Source organism: Hemibagrus wyckioides, linkage group LG12 (genome assembly GCF_019097595.1).
Source record: "Hemibagrus wyckioides isolate EC202008001 linkage group LG12, SWU_Hwy_1.0, whole genome shotgun sequence".
NCBI lineage: Eukaryota > Metazoa > Chordata > Actinopteri > Siluriformes > Bagridae > Hemibagrus > Hemibagrus wyckioides.
Genome location: NC_080721.1, coordinates 15,923,550 through 15,946,049, shown reverse-complemented (window position 1 = coordinate 15,946,049; position 22,500 = coordinate 15,923,550). Strand labels below are relative to the sequence as shown.

Here is a 22,500-nt window from a genome sequence, read left to right as displayed (position 1 = left end):
TTCCAGATGTTCAGTCCAGTAGGCATGTAGAATATACAAGCAGAAAGGGGTAGTGGGCTGCTGGACACGCTGCTGGACTGAAGAGTTCTAGAGCTCCTGTTTGGGTGGGGTGGGAGTAAATGGTTCTAGAATGCTTATCCTGAAAGAGTTCTCAACTGGTCAACTATTACCAGTGTTAAACTGGGAAGTATTGAGGCTGAAAGGTTCCGGAATATTCCACCCCAGTAAGGCTGAGTAAGGCTTTAATCAGGCTGTGAATGAGTTCTAGAAAACTCCTAGAGATGGTTCTAGAGAGGTCTAAAGTGCTTCATTCTGCTTGTTTACTCTTAGAGCTGCTTCATAGGCTACTTTGTAAAGGAAGCAGTGCATTGTGGGTAAGGCTGATGGAGTGTCCAGTTGTTAGTGTTAGGAGCAGTATTGGGACATGTCTGGGGGGTGGGGGGTGTTTATAGTGGGTATGTGTGTGTGTGTGTGTAATGTTGACTGATCTGGGATCTGTGTGTTCTGTTAATACACACACACACACACCGTGTCAGCATGGGGGAGCTGGTGTGAGGTCAGAGAGTCTCCTGCAGTGCCACAGACATCACAACAAATCAGTGCTTCACTGAGCCAAAGTTCCTTTCATCTTCTTTTGTAAGCTGAATCTAGACACTTTGTCTTTCTGATGATGTTTTTATTTAAATCAGTATCTGTAACATAATGTTCTGTACTTCATCAATAAAATGATCTCTCTCTTTTACATCACTGTCTCACAGCTGCTCTGGGAAAAGGGGGTTAAACAGCTGGGGTCTCTCTGTGTTTCTGACTGTCTCAGTCTGTCTCTCTCTCTCTCTCTCTCTCTCTCTCTCTCTCAGTAAATGTGCAGTCTCCCATCTCTCCAGGAGCTGTACTACTGTTCATTCCCACTCACTCCTGTACATGATATTTATTTTATTCTAGATTGTGTCCTTCATATCTGTATATATGTTTGGACAGTCAGTGTCACGGTCAGTGTCTCATTCTAAATGGCAGAACTCCTCCCTCAGTCACTTTATACAGTATTTATTTAACTGATTCTAGCTTTATTATAAAGTGATGTACCCATCTCATACCTGTGTATATATCTGCACCTGACCCCAAGTCAGATTCCTGGCAGTGTACAGTGCCCATTGCTGACCGTTTGCTGTACCTGGTAATAATAATCTGATAAATGAAGAGTAATGAAGTGTAGATGTTCCAGCAGCTGGAGGACACAGGAGATTTGTTTATTTTATAAAGTTGTTATTTACAGTCAGTTAAAAAGATGCAAATGATGCAGATAAATGTGTACATCAGAGTGAATTAGTTTCCGGTCTGTGTGCTCTGCACTTCCGGTCTGTAGATGGCAGCGCTGAGCTGTAATAGAGGCGGAAGTGTCCACCGGAAGTGAGAGCGGTTGTGTTTGAGTGATCATGGCGTCCTCCGCTGCTGCCCGGACTGCCGGAGCGGTGAGGGCGGTGAAGCCCATCCTCAGCCGAGATGTGGACGAGGCCAAGCGCCGTGTGAGGGAGCTGTACCGGGCCTGGTACCGGGAAGTACCCAATACCGGTAACACCGTCCGGAACATTCACTACATTTATTATAAACACAGCGGCTCAAGGTCGACTCTCACAGATATGCTAAGCTAACGGTGTTAGCCTCTCCTGTTAGCGTTTCATTACAGTGTTATAGAGCAAGAAGCGTTTAATGACCATATAATCAAACTACTGTAGTTTAATTAATAATATCTCTCTCTCTCTCTCTCTCTCTCTCTCTCTCTCTCTCTCTCTCTCTCAGAGCACACACACACAAACAGGTCTTTTATTCCTCTCACACAACAGAAACACACTGATACACACTGACACTGGAGACTCCTTACACACACACACACACACACCTCCTCACAGGAAACATCACCACAAGGTTACACACGTTTATTAATCAGTGTGTGTGAAGTGTGTGAGTGAGCTGTTGCTATGGAAACAATAAGCTGCGCTGCTGTTAGAGAGAATTCATCAACACCTGATCTACCAATCAGAGTCCAGTGAGGTGGTGTGAATCATTGAACTGTGTGTGTGTGTGTGTGTGTTTCAGTGGCGATGTATCAGCTGGACATCACGGCACGTCAGGGACGAGAAAAAGTGAGAGAAATATTCACCAGGAATAAACACATCCGTGACCCACGCGTCATCGACATGCTCGTCATCAAGGTGTGTGTGTGTGTGTGTGCGCGCGCAATATGGTTATCATGTAACTGAACCTGTAGCTTCTTTTCTGTAATACAGATCTCGTGTGTGTGTGTCCCCTCAGGGTAAGATGGAGCTTCAGGAGACCATCAATGTGTGGAAACAGAAAACACACATCATGCGCTACTTCCATGAGACGGAGACGCCGCGTCCCACAGATTTCCTGTCCAAGTTTTACGATGGACACACCCCCTGATGACCCGTCTGACCTTTCACCCCGTTGTCCTCTCTAATGCTGAACTGTAAATACACTGCGTTACTTAAAAACACACACCGTGTCCATCTGTCTGATTTCTCACCTGTGTGTGTGTGTGTGTGTGTATCTGTGTGTGATATCACTGACCAATGAAAAGATCATGCGTTCTAATTGGCTCTCTAACCGTGCACAAATGCCCAGTGGGTCAGAGGTCAGGGGTCAGAGAAAGTTGAGGGATCTGGAGTGTAGAGCTTAGCGCTCCTCAGTGTCACTCTGTAACCAGTGGAATGTTCCAGAAGCTCTTTATCAGCTGTGAGGTTACACAGCACAGAGAATCAAACCCCAGTGAGTCCACACACAACACACACATTACACTGCTGTGCAAAAGTTTTAGCACCCCTGTTCTGTTCCAGATGTGTATTGTGTGACCTCTAGCACTCTAACATTTCAGCTTCTCAGATATCAGCTGTCCAACAACAGGAGAAGGGTCAGATGTTTGTATAGCGCCTTTTACTGTGGACATCGTCTCAAAGCAGCTTCCCACGAGCAGAGAAACAGAATGGAGAGAAAATAAATTATTAAATTAAATTATTAAACCATTTTATCCCTATTTTATTTTATCCCTAATGTGAAGCCTGAGGTGAGGGTGATGAGGAAAAACTCCCTGAGATGATCTGAGGAAGAAACCTTGAGAGGAACCAGGCTTAGAAGAGAACCTCATCCTCATCTGGGGGACACTGGACAGGAAATAATGTAACTGTAACTGATTAATGTCCTTTCTACAACAACAACGTGGAAGCCCATGAGGAACTATGAGGTCAGTGTAGTTTCTGAGGTCATTATAGACACGAACTCCTTGCTGTCACAAGCTGATAGATGTAATGGCAGATCTGTGATGGTGTGAAAGTCCACAAGTGTCCCTCTGTCCATGGCTGTCTCCTGGTCTTAGGTTGTCCACACCATCCACAGCATCAGTGAGCACCACCAAGTGACCAGACTCCGACCAGGGGTTGAGGCAGTGGTCACACTGGACACTCAGAACACCGGGAGCTCAGGAGTGGGGTGTATAGGGACATTACAGAGCTCTCTGAGGTCCAAGTTTCCAGGACCACAGGAGGTGCTGTAGCGCATGCTGTGTATGTTTAAATTAACGCCGGATTCTAATCTAAACAACAATCAGCTCAGGAATTAAAGTAAGAGTCCTCTCTGCTCGGTGATGTTCATCTGTCTGTGGCATCTGCAGTAAAACTCCACCTGAGTGAAGATCAGCTCTTCCTTCTCCTCCTGTCTCTAGTTTATTTCTAAAGCACTGACCCGTGGATCCACCAGCAGCAGTGTGAGTGAATTAATCACCGCCTCCTTTACTCACCCCGGTCATAATATCAGAGCTGAGATGATCAACATGCTGGAGAACCTGCTGAGGGTTAGTTAGAACACTTCACAGCAGAACATGACATGGCTCTGCTGCACAACTGTCCAGAGATTAAGGTGTGTGTTGTCTATTGTGTGTGTTCCTCATGGGTCATTGATTTCTGTTGTAGAAAGCACATTAATCAGCTACAGTTACATTATTTTCTGTTTAGTGTCACCCAAATGAGGATGGGTTCCCTTCTGAGCCTGGTTCCTCTCAAGGTTTCTTCCTTCCATCCCAGGGAGTTTTTCCTTGCTACCGTTGCCACAGGCTTCTCATTAGGGATAAAATAGTCTAACTATAGAATTTAATAATTTATTCTTATTTCTAGTTAATTTCTAGTCATTTTCCCCTCCCCTTTCTCTGTTTTCTTCTTTTGTAAAGCTGCTTTGAGACAATGTTCATTGTAAAAGGCACTATACAAAATAAATTGAATTGAATTGAATTGTGTTGTCTATAAGCTATCAGTCACATCATCGACCACACCCCTTCACTCATCACCATAACGTCTAGGAAACATATTTATCATAAGGTATAATATTGAGGGAGATATGACAGAAAAATGACAGAACACTACTCCTAATAATTATTTGTAGAGATTTAACTTACAATTCTGCAGTCAGCCACTAGAGGGCCTCAGAGATATTTTACCTTCACTCCACAAAATTCACTTAGACTTCGTCTTTGGTTTTAACACAAAAATAAAATAAAACACAGCGCCCCCTACTGCTGATCATTAACACTGCACTCTGACCTGTCTTCATTCAGATAGATACTGAGCAGGTGTTCATCAGCTCCATCATCAGGAGAGTCTGATGGTTACATTTAACAAGCTGTGACCTTTGGCCAACACCCCCCCTCCCCCTCACTCACACACTCACACTCTCTCACACACACACACACACACACACACACACACACACACACTCGGGTCCAGTTTCCTCCAGTGTTTATTTATTTATATTACTTTATTGTTATTTATACAGTGCATGCAGACAGGAGGAGGAGCTGTTTTTATACACACACACATACACACACACACACACACACACACAGCTCTGTAAACACACACACACTACAGTGTTTGAGATGATCCGGACGTGCTGTGGAATCCCAAATGCTCTCCGACGTCCAGGAACAGTACCGCAGGCTTACACATCTGCACACACACACACGCACACACACACACACACAGGTGAGATCATGATACACACACACACACACACATTACAGCTGTACTCAAAATACAAACTGTGTGTTCTTTTATATTCACTACTGCTTCATCAATAATAATAATAATAATAATAATAATAATAATAATAATAATAATAATTCATGAACATAATTATTCATGGATGATTTTTAGTGTTTTGTGTTGCATTACCTTACCTGCCTGTGTGTGTGTGTGTGTGTGTGTGATGATCTCACCTGTGTGTGTGTGTGTGTGTGTGTGTGATGATCTCACCTGTGTGTGTGTGTGTGATGATCTCACCTGTGTGTGTGTGTGTGTGTGTGTGTGTGATGATCTCACCTGTGTGTGTGTGATGATCTCACCTGTGTGTGTGTGTGTGTGATGATCTCACCTGTGTGTGTGTGTGTGATGATCTCACCTGTGTGTGTGTGTGTGTGTGTGATGATCTCACCTGTGTGTGTGTGTGTGATGATCTCACCTGTGTGTGTGTGTGTGTGTGTGTGTGATGATCTCACCTGTGTGTGTGTGTGTGTGTGATGATCTCACCTGTGTGTGTGTGTGTGTGTGTGTGATGATCTCACCTGTGTGTGTGTGTGTGTGATGATCTCACCTGTGTGTGTGTGTGTGTGTGTGATGATCTCACCTGTGTGTGTGTGTGTGTGTGTGATGATCTCACCTGTGTGTGTGTGTGTGTGATGATCTCACCTGTGTGTGTGTGTGTGTGTGATGATCTCACCTGTGTGTGTGTGTGTGTGTGTGTGATGATCTCACCTGTGTGTGTGTGTGTGTGTGTGTGATGATCTCACCTGTGTGTGTGTGTGTGTGATGATCTCACCTGTGTGTGTGTGTGTGTGTGATGATCTCACCTGTGTGTGTGTGTGTGTGTGTGATGATCTCACCTGTGTGTGTGTGTGTGTGTGATGATCTCACCTGTGTGTGTGTGTGTGTGTGTGATGATCTCACCTGTGTGTGTGATGATCTCACCTGTGTGTGTGATGATCTCACCTGTGTGTGTGATGATCTCACCTGTGTGTGTGTGTGTGTGATGATCTCACCTGTGTGTGTGTGTGTGTGATGATCTCACCTGTGTGTGTGTGTGTGTGTGTGATGATCTCACCTGTGTGTGTGTGTGTGTGTGATGATCTCACCTGTGTGTGTGTGTGTGTGTGTGTGTGTGTGTGATGATCTCACCTGTGTGTGTGTGTGTGTGTGATGATCTCACCTGTGTGTGTGTGTGATGATCTCACCTGTGTGTGTGTGTGATGATCTCACCTGTGTGTGTGTGTGTGTGTGATGATCTCACCTGTGTGTGTGTGTGTGTGTGATGATCTCACCTGTGTGTGTGTGTGTGTGTGATGATCTCACCTGTGTGTGTGTGTGTGTGTGTGATGATCTCACCTGTGTGTGTGTGTGTGTGTGTGTGATGATCTCACCTGTGTGTGTGTGTGTGTGTGAGTGAGATGATCTCACCTGTGTGTGTGTGTGTGTGTGTGTGTGATGATCTCACCTGTGTGTGTGTGATGATCTCACCTGTGTGTGTGTGTGTGATGATCTCACCTGTGTGTGTGTGTGATGATCTCACCTGTGTGTGTGTGTGTGTGTGTGATGATCTCACCTGTGTGTGTGTGTGTGTGTGTGTGTGTGTGATGATCTCACCTGTGTGTGTGTGTGTGTGTGTGTGATGATCTCACCTGTGTGTGTGTGTGTGTGTGTGATGATCTCACCTGTGTGTGTGTGTGTGTGTGTGTGTGATGATCTCACCTGTGTGTGTGTGTGTGTGTGTGATGATCTCACCTGTGTGTGTGTGTGATGATCTCACCTGTGTGTGTGTGTGTGTGTGTGATGATCTCACCTGTGTGTGTGTGTGTGTGTGTGTGATGATCTCACCTGTGTGTGTGTGTGTGTGTGTGTGAGATGATCTCACCTGTGTGTGTGTGATGATCTCACCTGTGTGTGTGTGTGTGTGTGTGTGATGATCTCACCTGTGTGTGTGTGTGTGTGTGATGATCTCACCTGTGTGTGTGTGTGTGTGTGATGATCTCACCTGTGTGTGTGTGTGTGTGTGATGATCTCACCTGTGTGTGTGTGATGATCTCACCTGTGTGTGTGTGATGATCTCACCTGTGTGTGTGTGATGATCTCACCTGTGTGTGTGTGTGTGTGTGTGATGATCTCACCTGTGTGTGTGTGTGTGTGTGATGATCTCACCTGTGTGTGTGTGTGTGTGTGTGATGATCTCACCTGTGTGTGTGTGTGTGTGATGATCTCACCTGTGTGTGTGTGTGTGTGTGTGTGTGTGTGTGATGATCTCACCTGTGTGTGTGTGTGTGTGTGATGATCTCACCTGTGTGTGTGTGTGATGATCTCACCTGTGTGTGTGTGTGATGATCTCACCTGTGTGTGTGTGTGTGTGATGATCTCACCTGTGTGTGTGTGTGTGTGTGATGATCTCACCTGTGTGTGTGTGTGTGTGTGATGATCTCACCTGTGTGTGTGTGTGTGTGTGTGATGATCTCACCTGTGTGTGTGTGTGTGTGATGATCTCACCTGTGTGTGTGTGTGTGTGTGTGTGTGTGTGTGATGATCTCACCTGTGTGTGTGTGTGTGTGTGATGATCTCACCTGTGTGTGTGTGTGATGATCTCACCTGTGTGTGTGTGTGTGATGATCTCACCTGTGTGTGTGTGTGTGTGTGATGATCTCACCTGTGTGTGTGTGTGTGTGTGATGATCTCACCTGTGTGTGTGTGTGTGTGTGATGATCTCACCTGTGTGTGTGTGTGTGTGTGATGATCTCACCTGTGTGTGTGTGTGTGTGTGTGTGTGATGATCTCACCTGTGTGTGTGTGTGTGTGTGTGTGTGTGTGATGATCTCACCTGTGTGTGTGTGTGTGTGATGATCTCACCTGTGTGTGTGTGTGATGATCTCACCTGTGTGTGTGTGATGATCTCACCTGTGTGTGTGTGTGTGTGTGTGATGATCTCACCTGTGTGTGTGTGTGTGTGTGTGTGTGTGTGTGATGATCTCACCTGTGTGTGTGTGTGTGTGTGATGATCTCACCTGTGTGTGTGTGTGTGTGATGATCTCACCTGTGTGTGTGTGTGTGTGTGATGATCTCACCTGTGTGTGTGTGTGTGTGTGATGATCTCACCTGTGTGTGTGTGTGATGATCTCACCTGTGTGTGTGTGTGTGTGTGATGATCTCACCTGTGTGTGTGTGTGTGTGTGATGATCTCACCTGTGTGTGTGTGTGTGTGATGATCTCACCTGTGTGTGTGTGTGTGTGATGATCTCACCTGTGTGTGTGTGTGTGTGTGTGTGATGATCTCACCTGTGTGTGTGTGTGTGTGTGATGATCTCACCTGTGTGTGTGTGTGTGTGATGATCTCACCTGTGTGTGTGTGTGTGTGTGATGATCTCACCTGTGTGTGTGTGTGTGTGTGATGATCTCACCTGTGTGTGTGTGTGTGTGTGTGTGTGTGATGATCTCACCTGTGTGTGTGTGTGTGTGTGATGATCTCACCTGTGTGTGTGTGTGTGTGTGTGATGATCTCACCTGTGTGTGTGTGATGATCTCACCTGTGTGTGTGTGTGATGATCTCACCTGTGTGTGTGTGTGTGTGATGATCTCACCTGTGTGTGTGTGTGTGTGTGTGATGATCTCACCTGTGTGTGTGTGTGTGTGTGATGATCTCACCTGTGTGTGTGTGTGTGTGTGATGATCTCACCTGTGTGTGTGTGTGTGTGTGATGATCTCACCTGTGTGTGTGTGTGATGATCTCACCTGTGTGTGTGTGTGTGATGATCTCACCTGTGTGTGTGTGTGTGATGATCTCACCTGTGTGTGTGTGTGTGATGATCTCACCTGTGTGTGTGTGTGATGATCTCACCTGTGTGTGTGTGTGTGTGTGATGATCTCACCTGTGTGTGTGTGTGTGTGTGATGATCTCACCTGTGTGTGTGTGTGTGTGATGATCTCACCTGTGTGTGTGTGTGTGTGATGATCTCACCTGTGTGTGTGTGTGTGTGTGATGATCTCACCTGTGTGTGTGTGTGTGTGTGTGTGTGATGATCTCACCTGTGTGTGTGTGTGTGTGTGTGTGTGATGATCTCACCTGTGTGTGTGTGTGTGTGTGATGATCTCACCTGTGTGTGTGTGTGTGTGATGATCTCACCTGTGTGTGTGTGTGTGTGATGATCTCACCTGTGTGTGTGTGTGTGTGTGATGATCTCACCTGTGTGTGTGTGTGTGTGTGTGTGTGTGTGTGATGATCTCACCTGTGTGTGTGTGTGTGTGATGATCTCACCTGTGTGTGTGTGTGTGTGATGATCTCACCTGTGTGTGTGTGTGTGTGTGATGATCTCACCTGTGTGTGTGTGTGTGTGTGTGTGATCTCACCTGTGTGTGTGTGTGTGTGTGATCTCACCTGTGTGTGTGTGTGATGATCTCACCTGTGTGTGTGTGTGTGTGTGTGATGATCTCACCTGTGTGTGTGTGTGTGTGTGTGTGATGATCTCACCTGTGTGTGTGTGTGTGTGTGATGATCTCACCTGTGTGTGTGTGTGATGATCTCACCTGTGTGTGTGTGTGTGTGTGTGTGATGATCTCACCTGTGTGTGTGTGTGTGTGTGATGATCTCACCTGTGTGTGTGTGTGTGTGTGATGATCTCACCTGTGTGTGTGTGTGTGTGTGTGTGTGATGATCTCACCTGTGTGTGTGTGATGATCTCACCTGTGTGTGTGTGTGTGTGATGATCTCACCTGTGTGTGTGTGTGATGATCTCACCTGTGTGTGTGTGTGTGATGATCTCACCTGTGTGTGTGTGTGATGATCTCACCTGTGTGTGTGTGTGTGTGATGATCTCACCTGTGTGTGTGTGTGTGTGTGATGATCTCACCTGTGTGTGTGTGTGTGTGTGATGATCTCACCTGTGTGTGTGATGATCTCACCTGTGTGTGTGTGTGTGTGTGATGATCTCACCTGTGTGTGTGTGTGTGTGTGTGTGATGATCTCACCTGTGTGTGTGTGTGTGTGTGTGTGTGTGTGATGATCTCACCTGTGTGTGTGTGTGTGTGATGATCTCACCTGTGTGTGTGTGTGTGTGTGATGATCTCACCTGTGTGTGTGTGTGTGTGTGTGATGATCTCACCTGTGTGTGTGTGTGTGTGTGATGATCTCACCTGTGTGTGTGTGTGTGTGATGATCTCACCTGTGTGTGTGTGTGTGTGATGATCTCACCTGTGTGTGTGTGTGTGTGATGATCTCACCTGTGTGTGTGTGTGTGTGTGTGATGATCTCACCTGTGTGTGTGTGTGTGTGATGATCTCACCTGTGTGTGTGTGTGTGATGATCTCACCTGTGTGTGTGTGTGTGTGATGATCTCACCTGTGTGTGTGTGTGTGTGTGTGATGATCTCACCTGTGTGTGTGTGTGTGTGTGTGATGATCTCACCTGTGTGTGTGTGTGTGTGTGTGTGTGATGATCTCACCTGTGTGTGTGTGTGTGTGTGTGTGATGATCTCACCTGTGTGTGTGTGTGTGTGTGTGATGATCTCACCTGTGTGTGTGTGTGTGTGTGATGATCTCACCTGTGTGTGTGTGTGTGTGTGATGATCTCACCTGTGTGTGTGTGTGTGTGTGTGTGTGATGATCTCACCTGTGTGTGTGTGTGTGTGATGATCTCACCTGTGTGTGTGTGTGTGTGTGTGTGATGATCTCACCTGTGTGTGTGTGATGATCTCACCTGTGTGTGTGTGTGTGTGATGATCTCACCTGTGTGTGTGTGTGTGTGTGATGATCTCACCTGTGTGTGTGTGTGTGTGATGATCTCACCTGTGTGTGTGTGTGTGATGATCTCACCTGTGTGTGTGTGTGTGTGTGTGTGTGATGATCTCACCTGTGTGTGTGTGTGTGTGATGATCTCACCTGTGTGTGTGTGTGTGTGTGTGTGATGATCTCACCTGTGTGTGTGTGTGTGTGATGATCTCACCTGTGTGTGTGTGTGTGTGTGTGTGATGATCTCACCTGTGTGTGTGTGTGTGTGTGTGTGATGATCTCACCTGTGTGTGTGTGTGTGTGTGTGTGTGATGATCTCACCTGTGTGTGTGTGTGTGTGTGATGATCTCACCTGTGTGTGTGTGTGTGTGTGATGATCTCACCTGTGTGTGTGTGTGTGTGTGTGTGATGATCTCACCTGTGTGTGTGTGTGTGTGTGATGATCTCACCTGTGTGTGTGTGTGTGTGTGTGTGATGATCTCACCTGTGTGTGTGTGTGTGTGTGTGATGATCTCACCTGTGTGTGTGTGTGTGTGATGATCTCACCTGTGTGTGTGTGTGTGTGTGTGTGTGTGTGTGATGATCTCACCTGTGTGTGTGTGATGATCTCACCTGTGTGTGTGTGTGATGATCTCACCTGTGTGTGTGTGTGTGATGATCTCACCTGTGTGTGTGTGTGTGTGTGTGATGATCTCACCTGTGTGTGTGTGTGTGTGTGTGATGATCTCACCTGTGTGTGTGTGTGTGTGTGTGATGATCTCACCTGTGTGTGTGTGTGTGTGATGATCTCACCTGTGTGTGTGTGTGTGTGTGATGATCTCACCTGTGTGTGTGTGTGTGTGTGATGATCTCACCTGTGTGTGTGTGTGTGTGTGTGTGTGATGATCTCACCTGTGTGTGTGTGTGTGTGTGATGATCTCACCTGTGTGTGTGTGTGATGATCTCACCTGTGTGTGTGTGTGATGATCTCACCTGTGTGTGTGTGTGTGTGTGATGATCTCACCTGTGTGTGTGTGTGTGTGTGTGTGATGATCTCACCTGTGTGTGTGTGTGTGTGTGTGTGTGTGATGATCTCACCTGTGTGTGTGTGTGTGATGATCTCACCTGTGTGTGTGTGTGTGTGATGATCTCACCTGTGTGTGTGTGTGTGTGTGATCTCACCTGTGTGTGTGTGTGATGATCTCACCTGTGTGTGTGTGTGTGTGTGATGATCTCACCTGTGTGTGTGTGTGTGTGTGTGTGATGATCTCACCTGTGTGTGTGTGTGTGTGTGATGATCTCACCTGTGTGTGTGTGTGATGATCTCACCTGTGTGTGTGTGTGTGTGTGTGTGATGATCTCACCTGTGTGTGTGTGTGTGATGATCTCACCTGTGTGTGTGTGTGTGATGATCTCACCTGTGTGTGTGTGTGTGTGTGATGATCTCACCTGTGTGTGTGTGTGTGTGATGATCTCACCTGTGTGTGTGTGTGTGTGATGATCTCACCTGTGTGTGTGTGATGATCTCACCTGTGTGTGTGTGATGATCTCACCTGTGTGTGTGTGATGATCTCACCTGTGTGTGTGTGTGTGTGTGTGATGATCTCACCTGTGTGTGTGTGTGTGTGATGATCTCACCTGTGTGTGTGTGTGTGTGTGTGTGTGTGTGATGATCTCACCTGTGTGTGTGTGTGTGTGTGATGATCTCACCTGTGTGTGTGATGATCTCACCTGTGTGTGTGTGTGTGATGATCTCACCTGTGTGTGTGTGTGTGTGTGTGTGTGTGTGATGATCTCACCTGTGTGTGTGTGTGTGTGTGATGATCTCACCTGTGTGTGTGTGTGTGATGATCTCACCTGTGTGTGTGTGTGTGATGATCTCACCTGTGTGTGTGATGATCTCACCTGTGTGTGTGTGTGTGTGATGATCTCACCTGTGTGTGTGTGTGTGATGATCTCACCTGTGTGTGTGTGTGTGTGTGTGTGATGATCTCACCTGTGTGTGTGTGATGATCTCACCTGTGTGTGTGTGTGATGATCTCACCTGTGTGTGTGTGTGTGTGTGATGATCTCACCTGTGTGTGTGTGTGTGTGTGTGTGTGATGATCTCACCTGTGTGTGTGTGTGTGTGATGATCTCACCTGTGTGTGTGTGTGTGTGTGATGATCTCACCTGTGTGTGTGTGTGTGTGTGTGTGATGATCTCACCTGTGTGTGTGTGTGTGTGTGTGTGTGATGATCTCACCTGTGTGTGTGTGTGTGTGATGATCTCACCTGTGTGTGTGTGTGTGTGTGTGTGATGATCTCACCTGTGTGTGTGTGTGTGTGATGATCTCACCTGTGTGTGTGTGTGTGTGATGATCTCACCTGTGTGTGTGTGTGTGTGTGATGATCTCACCTGTGTGTGTGTGTGTGTGTGTGTGATGATCTCACCTGTGTGTGTGTGTGTGTGATGATCTCACCTGTGTGTGTGTGTGTGATGATCTCACCTGTGTGTGTGTGTGTGATGATCTCACCTGTGTGTGTGTGTGTGTGTGTGTGATGATCTCACCTGTGTGTGTGTGTGTGTGATGATCTCACCTGTGTGTGTGTGTGTGATGATCTCACCTGTGTGTGTGTGTGTGTGTGTGTGATGATCTCACCTGTGTGTGTGTGTGTGTGTGATGATCTCACCTGTGTGTGTGTGTGTGTGTGTGATGATCTCACCTGTGTGTGTGTGTGTGTGATGATCTCACCTGTGTGTGTGTGTGTGTGATGATCTCACCTGTGTGTGTGTGATGATCTCACCTGTGTGTGTGTGTGTGTGATGATCTCACCTGTGTGTGTGTGTGTGATGATCTCACCTGTGTGTGTGTGTGTGTGTGATGATCTCACCTGTGTGTGTGTGTGTGTGTGATGATCTCACCTGTGTGTGTGTGTGTGTGTGATGATCTCACCTGTGTGTGTGTGTGTGTGATGATCTCACCTGTGTGTGTGTGTGTGTGTGATGATCTCACCTGTGTGTGTGTGTGTGTGTGATGATCTCACCTGTGTGTGTGTGTGTGTGTGTGTGATGATCTCACCTGTGTGTGTGTGTGTGTGTGATGATCTCACCTGTGTGTGTGTGTGTGTGTGATGATCTCACCTGTGTGTGTGTGTGTGTGTGATGATCTCACCTGTGTGTGTGTGTGTGTGTGATGATCTCACCTGTGTGTGTGTGTGTGTGATGATCTCACCTGTGTGTGTGTGTGTGATGATCTCACCTGTGTGTGTGTGTGTGTGATGATCTCACCTGTGTGTGTGTGTGTGATGATCTCACCTGTGTGTGTGTGTGTGTGATGATCTCACCTGTGTGTGTGTGTGTGTGTGTGATGATCTCACCTGTGTGTGTGTGTGTGTGTGTGATGATCTCACCTGTGTGTGTGTGTGTGTGTGATGATCTCACCTGTGTGTGTGTGTGTGTGATGATCTCACCTGTGTGTGTGTGTGTGTGATGATCTCACCTGTGTGTGTGTGTGTGTGATGATCTCACCTGTGTGTGTGTGTGTGTGTGTGTATCATGATCTCACCTGTGTGTGTGTGTGTGTGTGTGTGTGTGTGTATCATGATCTCACCTGTGTGTGTGTGTGTATCATGATCTCACCTGTGTGTGTGTGTGTATCATGATCTCACCTGTGTGTGTGTGTGTGTGTATCATGATCTCACCTGTGTGTGTGTGTGTATCATGATCTCACCTGTGTGTGTGTGTGTATCATGATCTCACCTGTGTGTGTGTGTATCATGATCTCACCTGTGTGTGTGTGTGTGTGTATCATGATCTCACCTGTGTGTGTGTGTGTGTGTGTGATGATCTCACCTGTGTGTGTGTGTGATGATCTCACCTGTGTGTGTGTGTGTGTGTGATGATCTCACCTGTGTGTGTGTATCATGATCTCACCTGTGTGTGTGTGTGTGTGTGATGATCTCACCTGTGTGTGTGTATCATGATCTCACCTGTGTGTGTGTGTGTGTATGATGATCTCACCTGTGTGTGTGTGTGTATGATGATCTCACCTGTGTGTGTGTGTGTATGATGATCTCACCTGTGTGTGTGTATCATGATCTCTCCTGTCTGTGTGTGTGTGTGTGTGATCTCACCTGTGTGTGTGTTTAGTCATCATCATCATCATCCTCAGGGACGAAGATGTCGTGTTCCTCCAGCAGAGCAGCGAAGTTTTTACTGATCTGAGTCCCGATGTAGAGGAAGGGGACCACAACCACTGTGATCCTCAACATGCCAAACGCCGTCTGTTACACACACACACACACACACAGGTGAGATCATGATACACACACATACACACAGGTGAGATCATGATACACACACACACAGGTGGGATCATGATACACACACACACACAGGTGAGATCATGATACACACACACACACACACACACAGGTGAGATCATGATACACACACACACACACACACACAGGTGGGATCATGATACACACACACACACACAGGTGGGATCATGATACACACACACACACACACACACAGGTGAGATCATGATACACACACACACAGGTGAGATCATGATACACACACACACAGGTGAGATCATGATACACACACACACACACACACACACAGGTGAGATCATGATACACACACACACACACACACAGGTGAGATCATGATACACACACACACACACACACACACACAGGTGAGATCATGATACACACACACACACACACACACACACAGGTGAGATCATGATACACACACACACACACACACACACACACACACAGGTGAGATCATGATACACACACACACACACACACACACACAGGTGAGATCATGATACACACACACACACACACACAGGTGAGATCATGATACACACACACACACACACACACAGGTGAGATCATGATACACACACACACACACACACACACACACAGGTGAGATCATGATACACACACACACACACACACACACAGGTGAGATCATGATACACACACACACAGGTGAGATCATGATACACACACACACACACACACACAGGTGAGATCATGACACACCCACACACACACACACACAGGTGAGATGATACACACACACACACACACACAGGTGAGATCATGATACACACACACACACACACACACACAGGTGAGATCATGATACACACACACACACACACACACACACACAGGTGAGATCATGACACACACACACAGGTGAGATCATGATACACACACACACACACACACACAGGTGAGATCATGACACACACACACACACACACAGGTGAGATCATGATACACACACACACACACAGGTGAGATCATGATACACACACACACACACAGGTGAGATCATGATACACACACACACACACAGGTGAGATCATGACACACACACAGGTGAGATCATGACACACACATACACACACACACACACACAGGTGAGATCATGACACACACACACACACACAGGTGAGATCATGACACACACACACACACACACAGGTGAGATCATGATACACACACACACACAGGTGAGATCATGACACACACACACACACACAGGTGAGATCATGATACACACACACACACACAGAGGTGAGATCATGACACACACACAGGTGAGATCATGACACACACACAGGTGAGATCATGACACACACACACACACAGGTGAGATCATGATACACACACACACACACACACAGGTGAGATCATGATACACACACACAGATGAGATCATGATACACACACACACACACACAGGTGAGATCATGATACACACACACACACACACACACAGGTGAGATCATGATACACACACACACACACAGGTGAGATCATGATACACACACACACACAGGTGAGATCATGATACACACACACACACACACAGGTGAGATCATGATACACACACACACACACACACACACAGGTGAGATCATGATACACACACACAGATGAGATCATGATACACACACACACACACATACAGGTGAGATCATGATACACACACACACACACACACACACACAGGTGAGATCATGATACACACACACACACAGGTGAGATCATGATACACACACACACAGGTGAGATCATGATACACACACACACACACACACACAGGTGAGATCATGATACACACACACACACACACAGGTGAGATCATGATACACACACACACACAGGTGAGATCATGATACACACACACACAGGTGAGATCATGACACACACACACACACAGGTGAGATCATGATACACACACAGGTGAGATCATGATACACACACAGGTGAGATCATGATACACACACAGGTGAGATCATGATACACACACAGGTGAGATCATGATACACACACAGGTGAGATCATGATACACACACACACACAGGTGAGATCATGATACACACACACACACAGGTGAGATCATGATACACACACACACACACAGGTGAGATCATGATACACACACACACACAGGTGAGATCATGACACACACACAGGTGAGATCATGATACACACACAGGTGAGATCATGATACACACACAGGTGAGATCATGATACACACACAGGTGAGATCATGATACACACACACACACAGGTGAGATCATGATACACACACACAGGTGAGATCATGATACACACACACACACACACAGGTGAGATCATGATACACACACACACAGGTGAGATCATGATACACACACACACAGGTGAGATCATGATACACACACACAGGTGAGATCATGATACACACACACAGGTGAGATCATGATACACACACACAGGTGAGATCATGATACACACACACACACACAGGTGAGATCATGATACACACACACAGGTGAGATCATGATACACACACACAGGTGAGATCATGATACACACACACAGGTGAGATCATGATACACACACACACACACACACACAGGTGAGATCATGATACACACACACACACACACAGGTGAGATCATGATACACACACACAGGTGAGATCATGATACACACACACAGGTGAGATCATGATACACACACAGGTGAGATCATGATACACACACACACAGGTGAGATCATGATACACACACACACACACACAGGTGAGATCATGATACACACACACACACAGGTGAGATCATGATACACACACACACACAGGTGAGATCATGATACACACACACACACAGGTGAGATCATGATACACACACACACACACACACACACAGGTGAGATCATGATACACACACACAGGTGAGATCATGATACACACACACACAGGTGAGATCATGATACACACACACACACACACAGGTGAGATCATGATACACACACACACACACAGGTGAGATCATGATACACACACACACACACACAGGTGAGATCATGATACACACACACACACACACACAGGTGAGATCATGACACACACACACACACACACAGGTGAGATCATGATACACACACACACACACACACACACACAGGTGAGATCATGATACACACACACACACACACACAGGTGAGCTCATGATACACACACACACACACAGGTGAGATCATGATACACACACACACACACACACAGGTGAGATCATGATACACACACACACACACACACACACACACAGGTGAGATCATGATACACACACACACACACACACACACACACAGGTGAGATCATGATACACACACACACACAGGTGAGATCATGATACACACACACACACACACACACACACAGGTGAGATCATGATACACACACACAGGTGAGATCATGATACACACACACACAGGTGAGATCATGATACACACACACACACAGGTGAGATCATGATACACACACACACACACACACACAGGTGAGATCATGATACACACACACACACAGGTGAGATCATGATACACACACACACACACACACAGGTGAGATCATGATATACACACACACACACACACACACACACAGGTGAGATCATGATACACACACACACACACAGGTGAGATCATGATACACACACACACACAGGTGAGATCATGATACACACACACACACACAGGTGAGATCATGATACACACACACACACAGGTGAGATCATGATACACACACACACAGGTGAGATCATGATACACACACACACACACACACACACAGGTGAGATCATGATACACACACACACACAGGTGAGATCATGATACACACACACACACACACACAGGTGAGATCATGATATACACACACACACACACACACACACACACAGGTGAGATCATGATACACACACACACACACACACAGGTGAGATCATGATACACACACACACAGGTGAGATCATGATACACACACACACACACACACAGGTGAGATCATGATACACACACACACACACAGGTGAGATCATGATACACACACACACACACAGGTGAGATCATGATATACACACACACACACACACACAGGTGAGATCATGATACACACACACACACGCACAGGTGAGATCATGATACACACACACACACACACAGGTGAGATCATGATACACACACACACACACAGGTGAGATCATGATACACACACACACACACACAGGTGAGATCATGATACACACACACACACACACACACACACAGGTGAGATCATGATACACACACACACACACACACACACAGGTGAGATCATGATACACACACACACACACAGGTGAGATCATGATACACACACACACACACACACACACAGGTGAGATCATGATACACACACACACACACACACACACACACAGGTGAGATCATGATACACACACACACAGGTGAGATCATGATACACACACACACACAGGTGAGATCATGATACACACACACACACACACACACACACAGGTGAGATCATGATACACACACACACACACACAGGTGAGATCATGATACACACACACACACACACAGGTGAGATCATGATACACACACACACACACACACAGGTGAGATCATGATACACACACACACACACACAGGTGAGATCATGATACACACACACACACACACACACACAGGTGAGATCATGATACACACACACACACACACACACAGGTGAGATCATGATACACACACACACACACACACACACAGGTGAGATCATGATACACACACACACACACACACACAGGTGAGATCATGATACACACACACACACACACACACAGGTGAGATCATGATACACACACACACACAGGTGAGATCATGATACACACACACACACACACACACACACACAGGTGAGATCATGATACACACACACACACACAGGTGAGATCATGATACACACACACACACACACACAGGTGAGATCATGATACACACACACACACACACACACAGGTGAGATCATGATACACACACACACACACACACAGGTGAGATCATGATACACACACACACACAGGTGAGATCATGATACACACACACACACACACACACAGGTGAGATCATGATACACACACACACACACACACACACACACACACAGGTGAGATCATGATACACACACACACACAGGTGAGATCATGATACACACACACACACACGTGAGATCATGATACACACACACACACACACACACACACACACACAGGTGAGATCATGATACACACACACACACACACAGGTGAGATCATGAGACAGGATCATGAAGCTCTTAAGTCAGTGTTTGTTTGTAAACACATCTTCACTTCCTGTTTTTTTCTTTTATTTTTATTTATCTCTTCATGTGTGTTTTTTCCACTTCCGCATTTCCGCCTCTACACACTACATCAATAATTAAGCGAGACTTGTCCAGCCGGAATGAAATGCGATCTGATTGGCTGAGAAGATAACTGCAATGAGCGTGAAGACGAGCTGCTAGCCAACCCGCGTGCAGGGGCGGGCTCTTGTCCGAATACGGGTAGGATTCAACATGAACGCTACACCCGAATTCACCGCTCCAGCTGTCAAAACGGGACAGCTTCAAAGGCTGTAATGGCGGATGTTTTGCGCTCTTACCTTCTTGGGTTTGGGCAGAATGGCGCCGCTGGAGGAGCACACAGCGGTCCGGCACTGAGTCCGCACTGTTCCTGACCCCTCACACACCGCTGTCCGCGGAAACACACCGATATTCCGAGACAGCCGTGCAAACCGATACCACAGTGGAGACGCCATTTTAGCTCAGAGCAGGGCGGCGGGTTGCCGGATCGGGAAGATTTACTGCTCCACACAGGACAGTGCAGAGGGATCTGATCACAGAGCCATTACACACCGAGTTATATAAATATAATCATTATTACTACATCTGAAGAACCAATCTCATCTATATCTTATTTACTTATATTTACATATCCATTTATCATACTGTATTTGTGTATTGGTTTAGGATTAACGAGTTAAATTCACTTCTTACACATTCCATATGGATTTAAGATACACTATCTGTCTATCTAACACACAGCACACACTACACACACACACTATAACCCTTTATAACATGTATATTCCGTCTTTATGATGTCTCTCAGTGATGAGTCAGACAGAGATCTGTATTAAATAAAAGTCCTGAACGCTGTAAGTGGTGTACTCAGGTCATTATTCTTCTCAACAGCATTTAATACGGTCACATGACTTCAAACTGGACATCCACAAGGTTCATTGCTGGGTCCTGGGTCAAGGTCATTTTCATCTCTAGACCCTCTCTCTCAGTGATGTCATATCCTCTGTACCCTCTCTCTCAGTGATGCAGCCCCATGTCAGGATCATGTGATCTCCCAGTACAGCCCTCTGATCACACCATGTAACACACACACACAGCCTTGATGTAGTTCTAGAGAACCAGCTGTCCTTCCATGCAGTTTCTCCTATACCACATCAGGAGGATCAGCAGGGTCTATATGTCCACTCTCAGCTGTGTGTATAGCCCCTTGTGATCTGGACACAGGTGTACTGACCTCATTCCTGACAGGTCTTGACCTGCCATCTCGTAGCTGATCCAGACATGTTTTAATCCTACGTTCTGTCACACCAGCGGTCGCTACACTCCCTCCACTCAGAACAGATCCCTGATCAGACTTTAAACACTGATGTTTTAATACAGCTCTAACCTCACAGCAGTATCACACCCCGCCCTGCGGCACGCCCTGGAACCACTCCTGTAACACTGCCTGACTGGGACCAGCACATATCAGGGTACAAAGAAGACACATACTGAGTCTCTGTCCTGAGATCCAGCTGGAGAGAGGAACTTCTGCCTCCTTCTGTCTCTCTGCAGAGGTGTAGGTCAGTGCTGCTCAGTGACCCGGTGTGTGAGAGTGTCTGAGACACCACAGGATCTCAAATGGGAAATGGAAATGGCAAACTCAGATACTCAAAAAGTGTTAATTACAGTACTCAAGTAAATGTACTTTGTTACTGTCCACCTCTGGAGTTGTGTGTTAAAGAGAACACACAGAGTGCCCTCCTGTCTGTGGTGTACGTTTTCACTCCTCTGCTTCAGCAAACTGAATATGTTTTGGTTTTGTAAATAAAACTGCATCTTTATATGGTTCCTGGAACCTTTTCAGGAACTCTGGACTGATCAAGAACAACTTTTTTCTCTTTCACACACACACACACTGTAGCGTGTGCTGATTTTTATTGAGTCGGTGGATTTGATAGGTTCGGTTTGTGAATCTGTTCAATCTGGC

The 22,500-nt window shown here is 46.4% G+C and overlaps 2 protein-coding genes across 2 annotated transcripts; one reads left to right on the top strand and one right to left on the bottom strand.

Annotated features, from left to right (window-relative positions):
- Nucleotides 1-1,397: 1,397 nt before the first annotated feature.
- Nucleotides 1,398-2,515, top strand: ndufa6 (NADH:ubiquinone oxidoreductase subunit A6). The gene is made up of 3 exons (XM_058405187.1): nucleotides 1,398-1,569; nucleotides 2,095-2,210; nucleotides 2,311-2,515. The coding sequence occupies exons 1-3, from the start codon at nucleotides 1,434-1,436 to the stop codon at nucleotides 2,440-2,442; spliced, it is 384 nt and encodes a 127-aa protein (XP_058261170.1). The 5' UTR covers nucleotides 1,398-1,433; the 3' UTR covers nucleotides 2,443-2,515.
- Nucleotides 2,516-3,075: 560 nt separating this feature from the next.
- Nucleotides 3,076-21,009, bottom strand: LOC131362874 (essential MCU regulator, mitochondrial-like). Its single transcript, XM_058405188.1, has 3 exons — nucleotides 20,831-21,009; nucleotides 14,915-15,064; nucleotides 3,076-5,012 (listed from the first exon to the last, which is right to left on the bottom strand). Exons 1-2 carry the CDS (start codon nucleotides 20,984-20,986, stop codon nucleotides 14,927-14,929), a joined length of 294 nt encoding a protein of 97 aa, XP_058261171.1. The 5' UTR covers nucleotides 20,987-21,009; the 3' UTR covers nucleotides 3,076-5,012; nucleotides 14,915-14,926.
- Between the last annotated feature and the right edge of the window lie 1,491 nt (nucleotides 21,010-22,500).

Bases quoted from the DNA above. Each gene is read 5' to 3' on its own strand.
- ndufa6 (XM_058405187.1), top strand. From the start codon at position 1,434: ATGGCGTCCTCCGCTGCTGCCCGGACTGCCGGAGCGGTGAGGGCGGTG. The intron at 1,570-2,094 runs GTAACACCGTCC...TGTGTGTTTCAG, and splicing joins CCGGGAAGTACCCAATACCG to TGGCGATGTATCAGCTGGAC. The intron at 2,211-2,310 runs GTGTGTGTGTGT...GTGTCCCCTCAG, and splicing joins TCGACATGCTCGTCATCAAG to GGTAAGATGGAGCTTCAGGA.
- LOC131362874 (XM_058405188.1), bottom strand. From the start codon at position 20,986: ATGGCGTCTCCACTGTGGTATCGGTTTGCACGGCTGTCTCGGAATATC. The intron at 15,065-20,830 runs GTAAGAGCGCAA...TGTGTGTAACAG, and splicing joins TTCTGCCCAAACCCAAGAAG to ACGGCGTTTGGCATGTTGAG.